We start from the raw sequence: 11874 nt of genomic DNA on the forward strand, positions 1-11874 counted from the left end.
ACACAACTCTTTCTACACCACCAATTTATGCGTTCCTGGGTTCTTCGTCGGTTTGACAGCCTCAGCCTTGCAGATCACTATAAAAAATAAAAAAAATAAAAAATAATGATGTTGGGAAGCATCTTTCAAAAGAAAAAGGAAAAAAAAAAAAAAAGAGGTAGCAATAATGATGTTGGGAAGCACCTTAATAAAAAAGAGGTAGCAATAATGATGTTGGGAAACATCTTTCAAAGACAGCACCAGCTGCCAAACCGCCTTCCGCATGTGCCATCAATGGAATTTTTGTAACAATTTGAGGCCCGTGGAGACTGAGTCAAGCAAAGCAGACTTTCGATGCGTTTCTGGATTCTTCGTCGGTTTGGCAGCCTTAACCTTGCAGCCTCAACCTTCTTACAAAAAAAAAAAAAACTGACGATGTAGAATAAAAAATAATAAAATAAAGTAAAAGGAAATGATTATGTTGGGAAGTAATGATGAAAGTAAAGAATAAAAAAAAAAAACATTTTGGTGGATCAACGCCACCGAAAGCAAAAGCAAAAGTAAAATAAAATAATAAAAAATAATAAAATAAAGTAAAAGGAAATGATTATGTTGGGAAGTAATGATGAAAGTAAAGAATAAAAAAATAAAATAAAAAAAATAAAAAATAAATAAAAAAACATTTTGGTGGATCAACGCCATCGAAAGCAAAAGTAAAATAAAATAAAATAATAAAAAATAATAAAATAAAGTAAAAGGAAATGATTATGTTGGGAAGTAATGATGAAAGTAAAAAAAAAAAAAAAAAAAAAAAAAAAAAACTTTGGTGGGACAGCACCATCCAAAAAAAAAAAAAAAAAAAAAATATATATATATATATATATATATATATATATATATATATATAGATATAAATGAATGGTGGATCAGTGCCACCGAAAGCAAAGAAAAGCAAAAAAAAAAATAATAATAATAATAATAATAATAAATAATAAAATAAAATAAAAAGGAATAATGATGGACGGTGATGTATATGTTTTATCTGTATTTAGCACAATACACTGAATAAAATAAAGTATGTCCATTAATCTCCAAGAAATTACAAGTGTGTACAAAAACAAAACAAAAAAAAAAAAAAAAAAAAAAAAAAAAAAGATGGAGCTTTCACAAAGGATGTTCACGTGAAGCCCCATTACTTGGCAAAACTCTAGAAGCGGAAGGCATCGGAGCAGAAGGCATCGGAACGGGAGGCATTGAAGCTAGAGCATTCCAGGCCTCAATACTGGGTGGAACGCTAGATGACCCAGGAAAAAGGTGCCTCTGGAGGAAAGACGAAAACCTTTGACGGTCACTTTGAATCTGACCTTCAGACTCTTGCAGCTCATCAAGCTTCCTCTTCATGCCCGTCGAATAGTTGTTTGCAAGCACGTGCAAACTTCTATTCTCATACTTCAGCTGCTTGATCTCTTGCTTGAGACTTTCCACCTCTGCCATCAACGATTCAACCTGACGGGAGCGAGCAAGTAGGCGTTGGCCCATGTTGGACACAGAGCCTGCACACTGAACGCTGAGAGCGAGGGACTCTTGAACGGCCAACTCATCGGACCGTCCTGAAAGCAGCCTACTATCCTTAGGAGTGAGGAGGTTTCTAGCTACTATCGTAGCTGTTGTTGCATCCGTCATCATGGAGTCTTCACCTGTAAGAGGACCGTTAGAAGATAAAAAAGAAGGGCGCCATACATTACCTTGACAGGGTGCAACCGGATCGCTGCTGAGACTCAAATCTAAGCAAAGGTTCGATGAGTTAGTCATTTTTCAAAGGTGTTCAGAGAGAAGGGGTGGATGGAGATAATTCTCAAAAGGCCGGAGACGATTTTCAAGAATGGGCAATTTTCAGAGTGTGTATGTTGGAGTGATCGATACCTCTGTAAAAAGCCAAGCGACACGACCACCGATTCAAAAATCCGGATTTTCCTGCGTGAAGTTCGGCGACGCGTTCGCGGCTTTTCTGAAAATGCGTTCAACTTTGTCAAAAGATATCTGACAAAGTCGAGAACACGTGGAGGCCATCATCGCAACTACACGTCTTTAGCCGACAAGCGCAAAGTTCGGCGACGCTTTCTCTGCTTTTCAGAAAACGCGTGCAACTTTGTCAAAAGTGGCGCTCGTTCAGAAATCGAAGAGGCGTCGTTTAGATATCGAAGAGACGTTTGTCGACAAGGGTAAAAGAACGGTACCACTACTTGCTATTAAGAAATCCTTATATGTGTCGACCTTCGTCTCTTATGGCAAGGCGGACCTGAAGAAAATGCCCAACTCTTCCTCATCTCTGAGGGCGCACTCCCAGCAAAGCCTCTCGAAATACTCAATTCTTCTTCTTCCCTTGAGAAAACCTATTCAACCTTTGAAGATACCAGATGCCTGGAGTACAGATGAGGCAGGAGGAAATGGTAGATCGAAGCATGTGGACATAAGCGCAACAAATATATGTGCTGATTCATTCGCTGCTTCTTCAAAAGCAAAAGTATCTCACATCATCAAGGGCGAAAGCAAAGGTATCTCATATCATGTTTTTTCCCTGTCTTTTCCTTTGTCTTTGTTATTACTCGCATGGCAAAGTGAAAGAGAGCAGTCAGCGGCACTTGGAGTCAGTCTTCCGATCTGGAACCGACTACCTGGAATCTATTCCTGATTGCTTACCTAGTATTGCTCTCGAGTAGTCATCTTCAACGGTTGATACACTGCCAGAGAAGGGACAAGGAAACTTCAATCTTTCCCATTCGTATTCGTATTGGAAAGATTGAACAAAGAAACAGGTCAGCACCTCCACCTCGTACTTGCCTGCCATATCCTGAAACCGCTCGTAGACCTTCGGGGGGAGACCAAAAGAATCATGCTGCCCAGTTCAAGAGTAGCACAAAGGAAAATCAACGAGCGGAGGAGACCAGAAAAATCCTCCAGCCCAGTTCAAGATCAAGCCTCAATGGCCCTTGAAGAAATCACAAGTCCGATTCAAAATCAAGTGTTCACCACCCTTGAATCAAATTCAACTCCAGATAAAAGGAGTAAGTTCAGACCTTCGGAGGAGACCAAAAGAATCTTCCAGCCCAGTTCAAGATTAAGCTTGTGGAAAATCAACGATTGGAGGAAACCAGAAAATCTTCCAGTCGAACTCAAGATCAAGCCTTGATGGCCCTTGAAGAAATTTCCAGCCCAATTCAAGATCAAGCCCCGACGGCCCTTGGGTTGACATCTACATTAAGGGACTTCAAAACGCTTCTTCTACACGTGACAAACACATGTCAACGACGCGCCTTGAAGTGGGGGCATTTGTAGACATCGAAATTTCGGTGAAATGAATGTTGACCAATAATTAAAATTTCAACGCTCACGTGTCACATAAATTTTACATGTAACGTGTGACTCAACGAAAAATCGAAATAAATTGGAAAAGTCATCAAATAGGACACGTGTCAATACCTGGCAGAAATGATTTATTTCATCTGATTATTTAAATCCAAAAATCAATTTTTGGAATTCTATAAATAGGAAGCCAAGACATTCATTTTAGGGAAGGGAGGAAGAAAAGAAAGAAAGAAAGGAATTCACATCACACCAAAACCTTGAAGCCTTGAAACTCTAAAGCTCTCAAGCAAATCCCGAAGGATCAAGAAAGCACTCTTCGTTCTTCGTCAAATCCTCCTTCAAGGTCAAGCTCCAACGGCCCTTGAAGAAATCCACACAACCATTATTCAAGATCAAGCCCCGACGGCCCTTGAAGAAAGTGTTCATCATTCATCATCCGTTCATCCTAAGATCAAGCCCCAACGGCCCTTTGGATCAACAACCTCAACAAATTCACACATCCAATCGTTCTTCAAGATTAAGCCCAAAAGCCTTGAAGATCCGTTCATCCATCAACCTTCAAGATCAAGCCCAAAAGCCCTTGAAGAAATCCGAACTTAATAGCTCCCTCCCTCTTCCCATCTCATAACCGCAAAAAATATGAAAAAAAGCTGGCCAGCCTGCTTGGATTGTGGAATTTGATTACTTGAAGAAGAAAAAAGTCAGTGAGATGATCCCCCGATGCACACGAGAGCCTGTAAATATTGCATGAACAGTTAAGCACTACCAAACAAATATTCAACGGCATGGAACATAAGCTTTGTGAATGTGAATACTTGTGTGTTAGGCTTGAAGATTTTGTTTGTTGTACGTATAATACCGCATGTCATATTATTATTCTATTAAAATTGTAACATGTGTATTTATTTTTTAGATTTAATCATATCAATATTGTCATATACTCTTATGTAACACGTCAAATGTTACACTTTGTGGCAAGTGTTCAGCGTACATATGCAAATTAATTTCTTATCTGTGTGACTTGTGAGAATTTACAAGTTACAACTAGGGCTGACGCGGCAAGGCGTGTTTCATTTAGGGCTTTTGAAGATGGAGAGAAACGGCTCGAAGCGCCAATGGCCATAAAGCATGCACTAGTGCTTGGAATTAGAGATAGAGAAATCACGTGAATCGGGCTCTACTATCATCAGGACGGCTTTGCGTTGCGAGAAAGAGTAACGTAAAAAATCATACTCATATTTTAGTAGGAAGAAGCCATTAGTTTTTTTAAGGAGCGTGGAATCCATGTTTTATTAGAAAAACTCATAAAACATTTAGTAAATTACTGCCGATTAACCATAACTAAGCTATAACTCTTTCTAATTCGTTTTATGGTGAGATTAATTATTTGATTAATTATGGTGATGATTTGGATCCTAATTCTTATCCAAAGTAGTGTCAAGAAGTATGGTGAATGCTCTAGCTTTTTTTTTTTTATTGCCGTTGGACGGAGGTAACGGGCACGCGATGGTGGTGCACGTGGGACTTAAAATTTGTGGTTCAGTGAATGAGTTTATGGTACACCACTTACTAATCCTCCATCTGTCATGCAACATGAATGAGTTCAATACGCACACCCTAATTCTTTTTCTCACACTTTGTGTATATAAATTAACACGCTGCGTAAACCCATCGACCATCCTCGGCTAGTAGTCCTTTAATTTTCTCTGCATGATAAGTCGAGAGGAAGAGATAGAGAGAGCTCTAGGGTTTCTCATCACCAACTGAGTCCTCCTCCTTAGCTTCTTCTACATAAATATCACCCTCTTAATTTCCGTTGTGAGAGAGAGAGAGAGAGAGAGAGAGAGAGAGAGAGAGAGAGATTATCAGTTTGAGTTTTCTTAGTTAGGGTTTACAGATCTAGAGAGATTATGGCTACAGTAGCAGACAGTCACCATCCTTGGGCATTTACATTTGGAATTCTAGGTAAACAAAAGATGCATAAGTAGGTGTACATTACTCATTGAGATTTTTCTTTTTTTCTTTTTTTTAATTTTTGTTACATTAGAGAGTTTCGAACTCTGTACTTAACATACATCTACCGATCACCCTATTCATCCTGACCACTAAATTAACTGCGAGTGGCTTGTTAAATACTAGTTGTTTCCATGAAATTTTTTATTTGAAGCAGGTGAGTTATTGTGATGGGAACTAGCTAGCTGGGTGTACCAAATGAAAGAGTAGAACAAACACGATATAGTGCCACATACGTGTAGTGTCATTTTTGGTGTTCGATCATATGTATTTGTTTGAGTGCCACATACGTGATCTTGTTTGTTATTGTCATATTCTTCTCTCAGTTATGACACCTTTGAAACCTAGTTGCCCGCATTTGTTACCTAATCTTGGTCATCATCTTGGCCATATTCTTTTTCGGATCCGTTTGTGAATTGTCTGAAATGACCACTTTTTCTTTACAGAAAAGCCTAGCTAAATACATATATTTACAAACCATGCGACAATAAATTTTCTTTGTATGTACACTATTCAAAGATTAGTTGTCCAATTTTTACTTCTTAATTTGTAGGTAAGTTTTTATGTTAAGTAACATTGTAAATCAGTGTGATCTTTGATGATCAACCTTCCTCACCACTATATATTATGTTACCCACTAATAAATATATAAAGAATGAAAGTGTTATTTATTTTAATTAAAAGTTTTTGATAGTTAAGAAAATTCCATCTGAACGACCACTACTAATATTATTTCTTTTGATGATGCCAGGAAATCTAATATCAGCCATGGTTGACTTATCCTCAGTGTAAGTGATACATATATATATTTTTTTATTTTTTATAAAAGGAATATATATATTGTGTGTGTGTATAGAGAGACATATAACCAACTTGTTAATTATTAAATGCAGGCCGACATTTTATCGAATTTACAGGAAAAAATGAACGGAAGGATTCCACTCGGTGCCATATCTGGTAGCATTGTTCAGTTCCATGCTTTGGTTCTACTATGCGTTGGTAAAAACGAATGCTATGATGCTCATCACCATTAACTCATTCGGAAGTTTTGTAGAGATCATCTACATCGTCATGTTCGTTGTTTATGCACCAAAGGAAGCTAGGGTTCGTATATTTCATGTTTAATATTTATTTTTCTCTCTATATATATACATATATATACATATATATTTATGTTCTAATTCCATAAACTTACTGCGTGCAGAAGTTGACAGTGAAACTATTTGGTATTATGAACGTGGGACTTTTCACCATGATCCTTGTCGTTTCTCACTTTCTAGTGGGGAGTGCATACCGGGTCCCAATTCTTGGATGGATTAATGTTGCCATTTCTACCGGTGTTTTGTTTGCGCCCTTAAGCATTGTGGTAAGTGAATCAATCATACACATGACCCTATTAGTTGTTAGTGTTCTTTTTCTTCACATTCTCAGTTTTTTATTTTTTATTATTTTTTAAGTGTATTAAGATAATAAACTACTAAATTTAGGTGCAATATGAACCGTAACAGTTTTTAATTAATTTTACTTGCATCCCTAGCGCATATCAATAACTACATATTCATTCAATTTATTATTTGTATTGCAGGCACAGGTTATCCGAACAAGAAGTGTGGAATTTATGCCATTTGGCTTGTCATTTTTCCTCACATTGAGTGCCGTTATGTGGTTTGCATATGGATTGCTCCTCAAGGACATATGTGTTGTAGTAAGTATAATTACACTAAATTAAATCCTTTTTCAAATCAATCATCCCTATATAAAAACAGTATTAACCACAATTAATTTGTCACATGTAGATTCCAAACGTTCTGGGTTTTGTGTTGGGACTGCTTCAGATTCTGCTGTATGGGATATACCGAAACCGAGAACAGGTGATAATAGACGATCATGAGAAAAAGCTACCGGCTGCTACACATGAGAACGTGAAAAACATTGTGATCATAGCCACATTAGCAACTTCCGACGTTCATCCGGTGGATGATCAACCGAACAATCGCTACAACACCGACGTTAATAATAACGCCGCCATTAGAGACGCAAAGGAGCATGAACAAACGGATGATCATCGTCATGTGGAAAATGCTTCCGTCGAGCTTCAACTTAGGTTGAACCAAAGCATTCGTTTTTACCAAAACTTCCGAATGAGTTAATGGTGATGAGCATCATAGCATTCGTTTTTACCAACGCATAGTAGAACCAAAGCATGGAACTGAACAATGCTACCAGATATGGCACCGAGTGGAATCCTTCCGTTGATTTTTTCCTGTAAATTCGATAAAATGTCGGCCTGCATTTAATAATTAACAAGTTGGTTATATGTCTCTCTATACACACACACAATATATATATTCCTTTTATAAAAAATAAAAATATATATATATGTATCACTTACACTGAGGATAAGTCAACCATGGCTGATATTAGATTTCCTGGCATCATCAAAAGAAATAATATTAGTAGTGGTCGTTCAGATGGAATTTTCTTAACTATCAAAAACTTTTAATTAAAATAAATAACACTTTCATTCTTTATATATTTATTAGTGGGTAACATAATATATAGTGGTGAGGAAGGTTGATCATCAAAGATCACACTGATTTACAATGTTACTTAACATAAAAACTTACCTACAAATTAAGAAGTAAAAATTGGACAACTAATCTTTGAATAGTGTACATACAAAGAAAATTTATTGTCGCATGGTTTGTAAATATATGTATTTAGCTAGGCTTTTCTGTAAAGAAAAAGTGGTCATTTCAGACAATTCACAAACGGATCCGAAAAAGAATATGGCCAAGATGATGACCAAGATTAGGTAACAAATGCGGGCCAACTAGGTTTCAAAGGTGTCGTAACTGAGAGAAGAATATGACAATAACAAACAAGATCACGTATGTGGCACTCAAACAAATACATATGATCGAACACCAAAAATGACACTACACGTATGTGGCACTATATCGTGTTTGTTCTACTCTTTCATTTGGTACACCCAGCTAGCTAGTTCCCATCACAATAACTCACCTGCTTCAAATAAAAAATTTCATGGAAACAACTAGTATTTAACAAGCCACTCGCAGTTAATTTAGTGGTAAGGATGAATAGGGTGATCAGTAGATGTATGTTAAGTACAGAGTTCGAAACTCTCTAATGTAACAAAAATTAAAAAAAAGAAAAAAAGAAAAATCTCAATGAGTAATGTACACCTACTTATGCATCTTTTGTTTACCTAGAATTCCAAATGTAAATGCCCAAGGATGGTGACTGTCTGCTACTGTAGCCATAATCTCTCTAGATCTGTAAACCCTAACTAAGAAAACTCAAACTGATAATCTCTCTCTCTCTCTCTCTCTCTCTCTCTCTCTCTCTCACAACGGAAATTAAGAGGGTGATATTTATATAAGTAGTGAAAAATTTTATTTTTTAAGTTATAAACTTTTTAACATACATATCTCACTATTTATGTAATGACACATGATGTACTACTCTGTGTGACGGTTACATTGAAAAGTCTCTCCACCTCCTCTACGTTGACACAAATAGAATCAACCACGTGGTGACAAGAAAAGCATCCTCTCACGTATATAGAAGCAAACATAAACATCTAAACAAAGCACCGAAAGAAAAAGGTAATCACAAGAAATTAAATCTGCAGATAAAATATAAAAATTGATGATTATATCATTTAAACGTTAAAAAATATCATTTTTATTAATAATGCATCATTTAATTTATAAATTTTATCTTTAAAATTAATTTCGTTAGCATTACCCATAAAAAAATATTATCCCTTCGAACCCAAGAAGACTACAATACAATCCTCCAACTCTCACCCATTTTTTAATTTATTTCCCACACAACTTATTCCAAATAATACCTAACAGCCTGCTCTTTCTAGAAGAGCTAAGTAAATTCAAGACGTAGTGTCACGCCGTCTTGAAACCTTCATTTATTAATCCTTCTATTTTCCTATTTTATTTTGTGACTTTCCATCTAGAAGCCATCCCTATCAAAAGTTGAAAAATACCCCACACAAGGCTCAAAGAATCTCAATTTTATTTATGAATATGCTTACTTACGAGCCTCTTATATATATCTGGGTACTTCTTGCTCTCTCTCTCCACAAACCCAGCTCAACAGAATACTTCCATTTCAATTTTTAACCCACCAAAAAATGGTTGCCCTAGAAACCCAGCACCTCTGGAAGAAAAAGTAGAACAATTTCAAGACCAAGATCCCTACGAGGCAGAAGAAACCCTATCTCTCTGTGATCTTCCCACACACAGTGACTCGGCTCATTGGGAGGACTTCTCCAAAGATTACCAAAGCTCATCGTTCGACCGCTATGAAGACGATGACAACTTCTTCGAGTTCGTCAGCGAGGAGTTCACCTCCTCGACGTACCCAGCAGAGAAGGACATAATCTTTTGCGGAAAACTTATACCCTACAACAAAGAAGCACCAAACTTTGCAGCGGAGAAATGTCATCAGAAGACTCAGAAGATCAAGAGCCAAGAAACCGTAAACAAAACGAAAACGAAAAGCTTTAGCTTTTCGAAGAAAAAAGGGTTTTTTTGGTCGTGGAGATCTTGCTCTTTCCGCAAGATAACCAAACCCTCAAACACGGCCAAGACTTCGAAGCCGAAAAATCCCACATCGGTAAGTTACAGAAAGTGTGAGGTGAATAAAGTGTCTATACTTTCCAGCACGCCGTCGAGGTCCAAGTGGTATCTTTTGATGTTTCAAATGGCGAGGTTTCCGACGGAGATGGAGCTGAGGGACATAAAAAACCGGCAGAGCCGACGGATGCCGTCGACCATGTTTAGGTCATTTGATGAAGGCGGTGATGAGAAGGGTAATAAGGGAAGGAGTGATAGTAAAAGCAGGGCAAAGGGGTTGTGGAGGCTGTTGAGGGCGGTGGGGTGTAGCAGTCCACATGCAGACGCCGTCGTAAAGGCAGGACTTCTTTAGCTGGTGAGCTACAAGTTCCAGTTTCCACACGTGTAAATTAGAAGCTTGATTGGTGCTCAGCTCACGCGTGTGGGAGTTTTTCAGGAAGCCATGCTTGACCTTGCAAACTTAATTTGTGGAGGTGATGTAGGGACATCGTGTTTTGGATGTTCATTGTAATACACATGGGGATGGATAAGATAGTGACTTAAATATTCAATCACATTTTTGCAATATTAGAATCCTACATTTTTGTATTTTTTGTATTTTTTTATTTTTTTATTTTTTTGGAATGGAGGCATGAATATCACTAATTGGAACCCCATAACTAAGAGAATGACTATCATTACATTTACTTTAGTTATGTTGTCTAATAATAGCAACTGACTATGAGACGGGATCATGTGAGCTGATTAGGGCAGCGTCATCGTCCTCTTACACATTCACCAGTGTTTACATATTAAAGTGGTTTAGAATATGATATTGACAAGAATTGGTGGTTGAGTACATAATCTGGTTGAAAACTTGATCCAAGGGTCATAAATAATTCGGAGAGAATCCCTGTGATCCTTCAATCACATTCGTTCATCGTATATCATGTGGCCAGTTTTTTTGTCAGATACTGTTTATATTTAATTTTAAATAAAAAAATTTATAATGATTTCTAAACGTACGATGTATGATAAACGGATGTGATTGAAGAATCTTTAGGATCCTCACAAAGAGGATCTAGAGAGGATCCTCATTCCTCTTCATTGTTCAGAATATGGTATTGACAAAAATTGGTGATTGAGTACATAATCTGGTTGTAATACTTGATCCAAGGGTCATAAATAATTTGGTGCAATATCATGGCTTCGTTCATCTTCTCAAGCAGAAAAATATAGGGCTGAAGTACTTGTGATTTGGACAATTCTACAGAGGACCTCGTCGAAACTTATGCAATCTACAATCGAAAAGAGCTAAATATAGCCCCGCTCATAACTATATCCTTACAAAAAATTATTTTTAAATAAACAGTATCAGACCATATTCATACATCAATTCTAACCGAATAGGCTAAATATAACCCGAAAATAATTGATTAGTTTTAATTTATATTTTAAATTGATTAGTTAATTTAATTAAACTATCATTGAATGTTTTCAAATCTAGCCATTAAATTTGAATCAATTATTGCAACTGAGGAGCTGGGTCCCAGAAAATGGGCTAAGAGGAGGCCTACATTTGGCCCTTTGGCCAAGTAATAATTTGGTAGGCTCTATATAATTATAACTCAACCATCTGTTGCAAATGAGTTTTTTGACAAATCAAGTCATTTTTTAGTAGGGGTGGGCACTTGGAACCGAAACCGAAACACGAACTAAATCGGACCGCACCAAACGTTTTGGTTTTGCGATTTTGAAACCGAACTGCAGTGTAAGAAACGACTTGGTTTCGGTTTTGGCTTTTGAAAACCAAACCGCACCGTAAATATTAATAAACATTTTAGTTGGTTGTTTGTTAGAGTCTATACAAACCACACTAAAAATCATCATTCAACCACACTAGAATATCATCATTCAT

The 11874-nt window shown here is 37.0% G+C and overlaps 2 protein-coding genes across 2 annotated transcripts; both read left to right on the top strand.

Annotated features, from left to right (window-relative positions):
* Positions 1 to 6257: 6257 nt before the first annotated feature.
* Positions 6258 to 7508, top strand: LOC137734410 (bidirectional sugar transporter SWEET15-like). Its single transcript, XM_068473683.1, has 4 exons — positions 6258 to 6462; positions 6563 to 6724; positions 6944 to 7063; positions 7155 to 7508. Exons 1-4 carry the CDS (start codon positions 6334 to 6336, stop codon positions 7506 to 7508), a joined length of 765 nt encoding a protein of 254 aa, XP_068329784.1. The 5' UTR covers positions 6258 to 6333.
* Positions 7509 to 8455: 947 nt separating this feature from the next.
* Positions 8456 to 10531, top strand: LOC137734411 (uncharacterized). Its single transcript, XM_068473684.1, has 2 exons — positions 8456 to 8477; positions 9491 to 10531. The coding sequence occupies exons 1-2, from the start codon at positions 8456 to 8458 to the stop codon at positions 10327 to 10329; spliced, it is 861 nt and encodes a 286-aa protein (XP_068329785.1). The 3' UTR covers positions 10330 to 10531.
* The last annotated feature ends 1343 nt before the right edge of the window (positions 10532 to 11874 follow it).

The sequence above is a fragment of the Pyrus communis genome, chromosome 5 (genome assembly GCF_963583255.1).
Source record: "Pyrus communis chromosome 5, drPyrComm1.1, whole genome shotgun sequence".
In the NCBI taxonomy this organism is placed as follows: domain Eukaryota; kingdom Viridiplantae; phylum Streptophyta; class Magnoliopsida; order Rosales; family Rosaceae; genus Pyrus; species Pyrus communis.

Bases quoted from the DNA above. Each gene is read 5' to 3' on its own strand.
- LOC137734411 (XM_068473684.1), top strand. From the start codon at position 8,456: ATGAATAGGGTGATCAGTAGAT. The intron at 8,478-9,490 runs GTATGTTAAGTA...CCACAAACCCAG, and splicing joins GAATAGGGTGATCAGTAGAT to CTCAACAGAATACTTCCATT.
- LOC137734410 (XM_068473683.1), top strand. From the start codon at position 6,334: ATGCTTTGGTTCTACTATGCGTTGGTAAAAACGAATGCTATGATGCTC. The intron at 6,463-6,562 runs GTTCGTATATTT...TACTGCGTGCAG, and splicing joins ATGCACCAAAGGAAGCTAGG to AAGTTGACAGTGAAACTATT. The intron at 7,064-7,154 runs GTAAGTATAATT...TGTCACATGTAG, and splicing joins TCAAGGACATATGTGTTGTA to ATTCCAAACGTTCTGGGTTT.